Below are 11,794 nucleotides of genomic sequence, written 5' to 3' on the forward strand. Positions count from 1 at the left end.
TACAATAACTGTCTCACACACCGTGAAGGATGACGATTTATGGCAGACGTAGGAGAAAGCGTCGTTTTCATCTCATATTTCCTGTTGCAGCATTTTGATGTGAATGAAAACGTGTCAAGCGTGTCATGAGAAAATATTAGAATATACACAATGAAGCAGCACAGAACAAAACAAAAAACGCCAAAGTTTCATGTACATTTAAATATAGCTCTTACAGTTTTGTTTTTGGTCACGAATGCTTTGATTGCTCCCGTTTCTGTGTTTGTTTATCCGCTCACCTCAGACGTGTGTCGACTATTTCTCAAAGCAGCGTGGTCACACGGTGTCGTAACGCTCCTGATGTGTTTATCTGAAAGTGCCAACAATGAAGGACTTGTTCTCTCAGTTATTTTGACTCGCAGTGGACAAACCGCACCCTGGACGCACGTAAAGGGAAATCAGCTTAGTGGCAATTGAAGTGGATGGTAACTGTCAATCGCATACAGGCGCAGAGACGACGTCTAAATGTGCGCCGAGATGATCTCTCAGTTTCAGCCACGGGGTGAATGTAATGACCTATTAAGCATTTATAATTCTGTGAAAGGCTTCTTCAAGCACAGATTCCTGTTATTTGTCTTTTTTAGATTAAAGACACACTGCAAAGTTACTTCCTTTTGTTTTCCAAGTAACTTACCCGAGCGCTGGGATAATAACTGCAATGCCAAATGAAACATTGCAAACACTTCAAAATAACAGAACACACTAAAGCTAAGCTTTTCAATGAATATATAATATATTGTCATTTAGGAGGACGGGTTTTCCTAAATATTGTACACCTCAGCCCGATCAACAAGTTGTAAGAATACGTGTATAAAAGCAAAAAATCTTGATGTAAATTTGGCCAACCTCACATTCAAGGTCAACTTTTTTTGCACTTCTGCACCGTTTTCAATTAGGCTGATGTTTTCAGGTCTCTCAAAGGAAGGCCGCTTATGTCCCCTTGCTGTTGTGTCACTTGCAGTGGCAGCTGGATGTCCTCTAATGTGTCAAAACAGCAATCCTGCAAAGCCAAGGGGAGCAGGTGATGAGGAAGTATGACGCGTGTGGCCAAAGAACTCAGGGCATCACACTAGAACTCCTTGTTGATAGTCTCACACTCGGGACAACTTTATAGTGCACAACAGGATGAAGCCAGTTTAGTATCCTCCTGGGCTTCCTCTTAACCCGACATGTGAAAAGGAAACTGTCCACTCTTCACATGAAAACTGATGAAAAAGCTCAGTTCCTGGAAACCCAGCTTCCGTTGCCAGTGGTGATCCGCCGCTCAAAATTTGGGTCAGCGCAAAAGAAAAGTTCATGTTTAATTTCTGTGACAAATTTAAAGCATGTGCCCAGCATAAGTGGTCATAACGTGACTTCTAGGGAGTGATCTAAATTTATCAGCTGCACAGAAAGCTGAGTGGAAGAGCAGATTAGCCCAATTTAAAATTGGAAGGCTGCACCTTTCAGAATTTTCAGGAGGAATAGTAGTAAATTCTTATGAAAAGCAAGTATCAGACCTTAAAATTATTGATGGGAAGTGCAATGTTGAGGTTTTTTTGCACTGAAAAAAAAAGCTACCTCTTTTACAAGAACAGTGTTTTTGACCTATCAGGGAACTGACAACTAAGAAGAGAAAATGACAGTATCGCACCCGTAGGGGGTATAGCTCAGTGGTAGAGCATTTGACTGCAGATCAAGAGGTCCCCGGTTCAAATCCGGGTGCCCCCTCTTTTCACCCTTCTACCAACGCAAACTGAAATTATGTTTATTGGAGAGAGGCAACTGAGCGTAAGGTGAAAATGACCCCGAACTGTAAATAGACAGCTCTGGCTCTCTGAGAACTGCAGGATGAATGTGCTGACAGCAGTAGCTTTCTAAATAGATTAACTCGTGCCATGCAAAGGCAGCAACAGTAAAATGATCTTACAAAAGCTGGGGGGCAAAAAAGAAATAAGGCAACACAAGGCTTAGTTTGTAAGACATGGAGGAATACAATTTATTTGAGTAAATTCCATATTAAACTTTATGAAAAGAAAAAAAGACTACGGCATGAACACTTGTCTTACAAACAACTTGAGTTGATATATTTATATGTATGTACAATTTGTCTTGTAATGGCATGCTACAAGGACATGACCCTTTAATTACTGAAAACAACAACAAAAAAAGAGGCAGACATAAACAGTCAGAAAGTTTTTTCCTCCCATTTTTACAGCTCACGCGTATGAAAAAAAAAAATGCAGCTTTCCAAGCACAACTTTCTACATGTAAAAATAAGACAAAGAGGAGAATAATTGAATAATTGGGGGGTGGGTGGGGGGGGGGGGGGGCAATAAAAGGTTGAACAACATTGCTCTGGTAGGTTTTGAGTGCTGCTGTACACGGTTGCTTCACAGCATCGCCAGCCGAACTAAAACACAACATATGATGACACACCACTGCAGTGACAACATGAACCCTCTCAGGTTATTTTACATTTTTCGAAAAGTTGCACCAGTCACAAGCTTGAGGCTGGGCACAGTCATCTGAAGAGAGTACATACACCCAAATTTAACAGCTTTAATTGCCACAAGGGTAAACAAGACTGCAATATATTAATCCTCGAATTATCGATAAAAAGGTATGCATTCACGAGAAAGGCTACAACATATTCCTACATATTAGAGAGGCCATCTTCTGGCACCTACAGTAGCTGGTATCAACCTTTAGAAAGGAAACAGATGAAATGTACAAAGAAGGTAAACCCTTCATGAATATCACACGGCTGGCTACAAATCACACCGAGGAGTACAAAAATCGGACTTTCATACGCAGCAGCTCAAAGCACTCGTGTCTCTTCCAGCTGCTGAACACTACCATGTGAGCAAAATAAATAAGTGCTTAAACACGGTTAATATAACAGTAAAGACATGGAAAAAACATTGTAAACCAGGTTATTGCGGCGCAGGTGTTTAATATTCCAAACACATTCAGAGAGTTCACTCGACACCTCATCCTCGTCTTGAAAACGTAGGAATGAGAACGGAAAAAAAAGTCCACATCTGAAATGGCGCTCCTTCTCCGTGACTTCACACACGCAGGATCTCCAGGCAGTTGTTATAGCAGATGGCGATCCAGTCCGGCTGCGTGGAGGCCCACTGCACGTTGTTTATCTCGCCTTCGGCGGTGTAGGCCAGGATCGGGTCCTCGATGGCCCGTGGCATCTGTTGGATGTCCCAGATCAGGGCCTGGTGGTCGTCAGCTTAGAGGAGACGGAAAGAAAAGGGAACAATAAAATGTAAACAATCAATTAATGAATTTTTAAAAAAAAGAACAGAAAAGGAAACCCGGGAAGCAGGCAAAGCAGAGATATCGGTGCTGAGGTGGAAATAAAATGTTTAAGTGCTTCCTCTAACATAATTATGCCAGGGCTGGGCAAAATAACTTTAAAGAAAATGTAACAAAATGAGCACACTGCTAATATTGAATTTTCTTAAAAGCAGCAAAGAACGGTGCACCTTTCTATCCAGACCCTGGCTTAAAGCTGGAAAACTGCTGTTCTGATCTATTCTGACGTGATGATGTGCGGCAGAGTCATCTTAAATCGTGAATCGAATCTTTGTTATACTTTCTACAGCAACGAACACAACATTTGGATAACTGCTGCACTGAATATTTGGCCTATCCACGGGCTTTTTATGACCGATTTTATTAACTTAATCACTGACATACTGACAACAAAGAGAAGGTTGTTTCAGTTACCACAAAAAAAGAAAAAAAACTAAATGGGAAAGGCAAAGCACTCTTCTTTAAAGAGAAGTCTCGCCCAACACACTTTTAGAAAACTAAAGTGTTTTTATTAAATATCGTTTTGTATTTCTGCCCAAACTTATTTTAAGTAGACAAATGTTGGTTTTGGTGTTTAAAGTAAAATCATTACACTTTGTTAAGGTCATGGTTTACAAGACAAATCAAATCATTTATGCAATATTTCATGTCCTAAAATACGTGAGACTCGGTACAGAAAAACCACCCATAAAGAAACAGCCTGACACTGTCAAGAAAAGGAATTTCCGATAATTCTAATGTTTGTTATCTCAACCTCACGGTCTGCAAAACATCTACAATAAACTGTAAATAGAATAGAATAATCATTTAATTGTCCCACAAGAGGAAATTTGGTAAATAAACCATGCACTATTTCGCTCCATATCCTCATCCAGCAAACATTTTGGCTATAAGGGGAAACCCCCGCTCACGGCGTGGGGAGTGAGTGCAACATTCAGTATTTATCTACTTGCATTTTTCCTAAACCAAAATAATTCAAAGAACGGACACAGTTTGCTATTTCAAATTAAAAATTCTGAAGAAACGAACAAAGACCGATCAAATCTGTTTTTGCATGTTAATCTAGATGTTTTGACATTTAAAAAGAAATCTAAAAAAAAAAAGTTTTGTAAAAAAAAATGTGAAGACAAATAAATGAAAGTGAACTTTGGGTTTTTGCATGCTGTGTCGCTTGTTTTCACTGTTGCTTGGCAGTAGGTAATGCACCTCCCTTGCTCAAATATGGTCGAAGCTGTTTGCCAAATATCATAAAACCACAAAAATAAAATAGCATGTTATAATCTTTTACATAATGCACCAATTAAACATTTCATGGCCCCTAACATCAGAAGCAGGACATACGACTACAGTCAAAAGCCTCAATTATAGCCCGTTACAGACATGGACAGGTGGAGATTTGATGGCCAAATAATCATGACTGTTACACTTTTTTGTAGTGTGCTTGAAGTCTGCTGCTTGTGGTAGATGGAGCGTGTTTGTAGTTTGTGGAAATGGAACAACAGTATTTAATGGGCCAAGCACAACATTTCACAAATTTCCCACTGAAGGATAAAGCCCCACTAAATGGTTAAATTACCCACACGTAGTTTTTTTCATATTGTATATGTCGCTATTTGTCTTAAGCATATCAAAATACAAGTGAATGACTTTGTAGCATGAGTCCTGGTTTTCTGTTTCTAAGAAAAGATAAGTTAATATTACAAATCAAAATCCAGCATATTGGTATCTTACAAGCCTTTAAAAACACAAATATAAACTTCTAGTTAAACACTGAAGTGTGTTATTTTACGTCTTAGCGGTACCTGAGATCACACATCTCCGTGAGTGGTTCTAATTTTACTGAAGGCCTGCTTGCAGTTTGCTTACCTGCGGTGCAGATGTGACATGAGGAGTGCGGTGCCCACGCGATGCCGTTAACACAAGCGCGATGGTTGTTCAGCCGAGCCACTGGAGTGCAGGGCACGCGTACGTCCAGGATAACCACCTATTAAACAAAAAGATTTCAAATTAAATAATAATAAAACTATTTTCCTCAAACAGATAAAATGTGGCCTGATGTTACAAAATGGCTAAGGTCTTTCTGGGAATCTCCTTCTGCTGAGGTATTTAATGGAAAACTCTGGAAGAGGTACTTTGATAATTACATGCCCCAAAAAATCTAAATGTTACTTTTTTTGCTCCCTAAAACAAACAAACAAAAAAAAGTGTTATAGTATTTTAAAGCAAACCCACCTCCATGCCGTCCATGGCCATCGTGGCCAGGTAGTTGGGGTCCTGTTTGTTCCAGCAGAGACGGAGGAGCGGGTGGTGCTGGGGGTCCTCGTAGATGATGGTGCTGTGCTCGAGGTGTCGCAGGTCAAACATGCGGACGGATCCATCGGCTCCAACAGAGGCGAACATGTCTCTGCCACCTCCTGCACGGCTGAACGCGATGTCATACACCTGCAGAGACAAACAGCTGGATTCAATTAAATATTCCTGTGCATACACAGCAACACAGGGATCACCTCTGGGCTCCAAACACACACACCTCTTTGTCGTGGGCGATCAGCTGGGTCTTCACGTGTCCAGACACAAGGTTAACTCGTCCCAACACCTGGCCGGTTTCCAACCCCCAGATTGTGCAGGTGGTGTCAATACTGGAAGTACCTGCAGAAAAAGCAACAAAGCTTAACGATTTCAAAGGTCACAAAAGAAAGAAAAACTACATTCAATTTAGTAACTCTTTACAGTTTATGACATACTGGGTTACTTACCAAGTAGATTAGGATCGACTTCATTCCAGTCAAAGGAGGTGAGGGGAGCGCAGAAGTCTGAGTTCTTGTTGTTATTCAGCAAACATTCAAGACGTGTTTCTGTGTCGCTGACCTGCAACACAAACCCAAGGACTTATACAACAAGTGCTACCAGCTAATGTGCCACCAGCCAGCCTCCAGGACGAAAAAAATCTTTTAGTCCTTTTACATGCAGTTGTGCATTTCAGCAGCAGACAAGTTAAATAAGGCTGGAAATACCGTTTTTACTTTTGCTATGAAAACATAAAAAAAAAAAAAAGACCAAATGCATCTTCTTAAAAGTCCTCAACAATTCACAAATGTAATATTTCCTGCTTTTAAAACAGCTGGATATGTTTTTAGCAACTAAAGAGGATTCAATCATGCATTTGTTCCATGAGGTAATAGTTAGAACAGCGGGACACTTTCAGTTCATAATAAAGAAGTAAAATGTGGGTCATTGATGTATTATTAATATATATTTTTTTAACAACAGCAAAGCTCCATAGCGCAGAGACACAAAATAGCTCTTATTTGTTAACACAATTGGCTGTCTGATCCTCCAGTTACATTTGTTATCTGCTCATTTTATCTCCTAAGACTTTAACAAGCAGAATCGTGCATTCATTTCATCCCAGTTAAATTAATACAAATTCTTCTTCGCCCCACAGGCTCTTACATTTAATCAGGTGACTTACTCCCCGTCTGTTTTAGAGTACAACTTAAAACATAATAGTAGGTATTAAAAATATTTAATGATCACTCTAAAAGCCAGTAGGTCATAAAGAGATGTCATCTTGATCTCTTCCCTGTTATTCTTCATCTTTCAACTGCTGCTTTTAGAGCACAGCAGCTCATCTCTCTCCATCTCACCCTGTCTCTAAGCATCCTCTTCTGTCACACCAACCCTCTGCATGTCCTTTCTCATTACATCTACGAATCTTCTCTCTGTAGTCCTCCTATTTTACTCCTGTCTAGCAGCTCCATATTCAGGCCTCCTTTGACCAATATTCGCCATCACTCCCTATGGACATGTCCAAACCATCTCAGCCTTGCCTCTTTAAATCTGGCTCCAAACCACTCAACCTGAGCTTTCCCTCTGATGTACTCATTTCTAATCATGTCTAATCTCACTATCACTCTGTAAACCTCCCCTCTCACTCCTCCTATCCTTGTGCTACAAATCACCCCTGAAACTCATCTCCACTCCCTTCCCCCTGCCTGCACTCTCTTCTTCACTTCTCTTGCCTACCTATGCTGCTTGCGTCTTCATTGTTACACGTGTCACCCTCTCATTCACTCACATATATTCTGTTTTGATTCTTCTAATAATTTAATCTTCTCTAGAACATACCTCCACTTCTCCAGACTCTCTTCCACCTGCTCCCTTCTCTCACTACAGATCACGATATCATGTGAACATCACAGTCCATGGATGCGCCTGTCTAACCTCATCTCTCAGCCTGTCCATCACCAGTGCAAACAAGAAGGGGCACAGAGCTGATCCTCACCACTATCACGCTGTACTCATACATGTCTTCCAACACCCTCGTTCCTGTGTGGTGACCCCTTTGCTCACAACATACTACTCTAACCGTGTCTTGTTTGCCGTTTTCTTTTAAATCACTTTTGGAAACTCGCGGTTTTAATTCATATTATCTATTATATTTTACTTGTTCTCTTTGTAGCGTGTTCAGGATTTTCCTATATAAAACACAGTTATCTGTATTCTTACCCTCCAAATGCGCAGGTAGTCCCCACTGGTGGCCAGCAGGTCTGGATAGACCCCCTTCGTGTCTGGGATCCACATGATCTTGGTGGTGGGGTAAGGGTGGTCAAATGTGTTCCTGCAGACAAACTCTGAGCTCTCTTCCTCCAGACCCACCAGCTGAACCTGTGCAGGAGGGAAAAACATCTCCTGTCATATCAAACAGACGACCTGATATATCGGGAATGAAACCAAATGACTGTTCCCAAGGGGGTTCGGAGTTAGAATTATCCATTTATAGTGGCGTTACTAAGGGATATTATTAGTAATACACAACAAAAGACGGGCTGGTTATTAACACATATGCCCACTGTTGTTGTTTTAGTTTTACTGGTAAATAACAACAGATCGGACATTGTTATTGTACGCTAGGGCAGCTAGCATTAGCATTAATTCGTCAACGCTGCGTTAGCTGCTGGCGGCCCAAACCACACTGCGCACCTTGTTGTTGTATTCCTCCACGAAGCTGCCGAGAGCCAACCGAAACCGTTTGTCCGGACGGACGCTCCAGTTCATGGCGTACACCGTCCATGGCGCTTCGTATTTGTAGATTTCTTTTCTTTTGCCGTGAAGAGACATCCCCCCTCGAACTGCAGCCAACACACCAGCGTCAGCGAACTGCGATTTAAGTAGTCCCACAAGCGAAGTTCGACCGCTTCTTTAACTTGTATGAACAAATGACGGCAGACACGGCGACAGCGGCTATTTAAATGAGCAAATCTTGTCTGAAAGCAACGTTTACCACAACGTTACTTAACAAAGAGTACCATCGCTGGCTTCAACCTGAAGAAAAGGTCAAGTCACACGATATCCAGATGACTTCCGGTTAGTATTTCCAACATAAAAGCCCCTCTACTCTTGAATTTATTGGCGGTCAGCGAAGAAGCTTAGAGATGCATTACCGCCACCTGCTGGTTGGATGTAAATAGCGGGTGATTAAAAGGTGGAAACTGCTGTATTCTCCCTGTAACGCCTGTGCTTCTTCCCAGGTTAAACCAAAACGAAACTAAAAGCTAAAACTAGTTGTGAAAAATAATGTTGTTTACTAAAATAAATAAAAAATAGACTTTTGAGAAATAATTAAAACTGAAACGATTTTGTGAACGTGGAAAACAAACTGAAACACTAATCAAGTTGTCCAAGTTGAACCAGTGTTTGAAAATGCTGAAATAGAGCAAATATTTTCTCATTTTTCTTCCCAAAAATTTCCCGACAAACATACAATCCATCATCTCATCACAAATGCAATTTCCTTTTACATGCGGAAAAAGTCGAAGAATGTTAGTTACTTTGCCTTTCTGGGGACAGCAACAGTACGTCAATGAGTCTAAATCACCTATGAGTAAATTGTCTTTAGTAATATCATATTCATACAGCTTACATCTATCAAATAATGTATGACATTTGCAACGATTGCTTTCTTCTCACTCGTGTGCTTTTGTTGTACAATGGCATAATAAGGACTACACTACATTTTTCATAATGCTTAATCAGCATTCGCACTGATTTGTTAATGTGTAATGTACTGCAGTATTTTTTGTGCAGTTACACTGTAAAAAAAAATCTGTCAAATTTACGGTAAAATACCGGCAGCTGTGGTTGCCAGGAATATACCGTGTAAAAAATGTGGAATCTGTAAAAGACAATACGGTATACTGGTTTTGTAACCCTAATTTTTAAGGTAGACAACGTATTATTTTACCAAAATCATGATAGAAAAAACCAAATATATTTGTCAATTATACAGCAATTTAATGTAAAAAATGCAACTTTCCATAGCTTTTTACGGATATTTGCAGTAAAAAAAAAAGTAATAATATAATAATATTTACAGTAATTTGTTGTTAATTTAACAGTAATAGGATAGACCCTATTATTGTAAATAACTGTAAAAATAACAGAAATATGTTAAACCTTATTAAAACCTTTGACAGTAAAAAACACAGTGAAATTGTATAACAAATTACAGCATTTTATTTTGACCAGATACATTTTACGGTAAATTCCTGGCAACCACAGCTGCCGGTATTTTACCGCTAAAAATACAGTACAATATGAGGAACATAAATGGTTTACCGTACATTTTACATTTGCAACCGCTAAATATAGAAAAATCTAAAGATGCTCATATACAACCAAGGTAGAGAATATTACTGATAAACAATGAGAAAATTTGACATACCATTTGAAAACAGACTAAACATATTATTTTCTCTATTCCTACAAAACAGCATAGATCTTGAGAATACAGCATGTGTCCATATATATGGCTGGTAATCCATGGAGGAATGAATAAACATGAAACAAAATATTACCTGCCCCTGACCTATCAACAGTAATGAGTCACTGGGTCCTGCCTTGGTGAAGGAAAGGACTCGGTGGAGTTTCTAATGCGCATGGTGTTGAAGATACAAGCTCTGCAGGAGTACTTCAATGTCCATCAGGAGTTCACTTTGGACTGGCAGGATCCCCTCTGCAGCAAAAAAAATGGACAAAGTTTGATCAGTGCTTGAGCAAAATGCACAGAAATGAACAAAACGTGCTGCCAAAACCAGATCTAATGATAAATGATTTCTTAAGTGTAAAATATACAGTTCTTAAAGGATAGCTATTGTCAAAATGCAACCTGGGCTGTTTTTTTCAGTTTTTTTTTTTTTTACTGTAAACGAGACAAACATATATCTAAAAGCATAATTACGACAAACAAGCCGTTTTTGAGATTGACCGTGATTTTGTTTTGTGGTCAATAGCCAGTGAATGGGAATACTAGGGGGCCGGGGCATAAATTTGAGCACATCAAAATCGATACAGTAAAAAAAAAAAAAAAAAAAAAAAAAAAAAAAAAAAAAAAAAAACAGCCCAGGTTGCGTTTTGGCAATAGTTATACTTTAAATCTACTTATGTAAAAGTTATACATAGACAACGCAGCCCTAATCACAATCATAATTTGTTGGAAAACGTATTTAAGTTTCGTATTGATTTATCATAGAACTTGAAGTTAATGGCTGAATGCATGGTGATGAGACCTATCATTCAATCTACATTTTATAGCGTATGAAACTGCTCACCTGGACATGAACCTGAGCTCGGCTGATTAAGATTAGTGTCTCCTGTCCATCTTTCTTTAGCAAAACTTGAATAATACCACTGCTTACCTCTTATTGAATCTTTGGGTGCAGACTTAATTGAAGAGCCTCGTATAAACAGGCAGGGTGTGATGTTTAGGGAAACCAAAGAATACAGCCGCCATCATTTCTGCCAGAAGACTCATGGGGTGCAACGAAGCTTTCATTGTGGACTGGCTAGATACCTTCTGCATTCAGAAGGAAAACAAGAAGGGCATACACCATAAACAATAATAACTGACAAAAATAATGAGACAAGAAATTAAAGTAACAAAATAAGTGCAAATCAAGTTTCCCTGTGTTACAGTGTAGCTGAATGTTTCTCAACAATTTGATTTACGGTAAAACACATACCAAATATTTCCAGCCAAGGTTTGTTTCAATCTTCAGCATTTTTTTCCTGCCATTGTCTTGAAACTGTTTCATCTGTCTCTCTCATTTGATGCTGTTTACAAAAACAAAACAGCAATATTGTAAAGGGAAAAAGGAAAATTAATTTAATGGAAAAAAAAAGATTATGACCTGAAATCTCACCATTTCCTGAGAGTCACAGGTCCTTTGAGTATCCTTATGGTTTCTGCTCAAATTCAGTGTCTGAAAAGGGCAGGAACAAAACAAACCTTTTTAATCATAATAAAGACAAAATAAGATTTAGAGACAGACGACAAAGAAATGTGTAAAATATCTTCTTGAATCTGTTTACTTTACTAACCTTGAAAGAGACTCTTGGGTCTTAGCTGTGCCACTACCCTTAAACCTTAAAACAGATGGAGACGATA

At 39.3% G+C, this 11,794-nt stretch overlaps 1 protein-coding gene and 1 non-coding gene across 2 annotated transcripts; one reads left to right on the forward strand and one right to left on the reverse strand.

Annotated features, from left to right (window-relative positions):
- The first annotated feature begins 1,677 nt into the window (after nt 1–1,677).
- On the forward strand, nt 1,678–1,749 carry trnac-gca (transfer RNA cysteine (anticodon GCA)). The gene has a single exon. It is a non-coding gene; the product is annotated as a tRNA-Cys (tRNA).
- A 322-nt stretch (nt 1,750–2,071) lies between these two features.
- Nucleotides 2,072–8,689, reverse strand: dcaf7 (ddb1 and cul4 associated factor 7). Its single transcript, XM_085352812.1, has 7 exons — nt 8,332–8,689; nt 7,858–8,016; nt 6,105–6,216; nt 5,879–5,997; nt 5,581–5,790; nt 5,215–5,332; nt 2,072–3,262 (listed from the first exon to the last, which is right to left on the reverse strand). Exons 1-7 carry the CDS (start codon nt 8,467–8,469, stop codon nt 3,090–3,092), a joined length of 1,029 nt encoding a protein of 342 aa, XP_085208938.1. The 5' UTR covers nt 8,470–8,689; the 3' UTR covers nt 2,072–3,089.
- Nucleotides 8,690–11,794: the final 3,105 nt, after the last annotated feature.

This window comes from Diplotaxodon limnothrissa, linkage group LG4 (assembly GCF_057381915.1).
Source record: "Diplotaxodon limnothrissa isolate DT_005_m linkage group LG4, D_limnothrissa_male_GT1.1, whole genome shotgun sequence".
NCBI lineage: Eukaryota > Metazoa > Chordata > Actinopteri > Cichliformes > Cichlidae > Diplotaxodon > Diplotaxodon limnothrissa.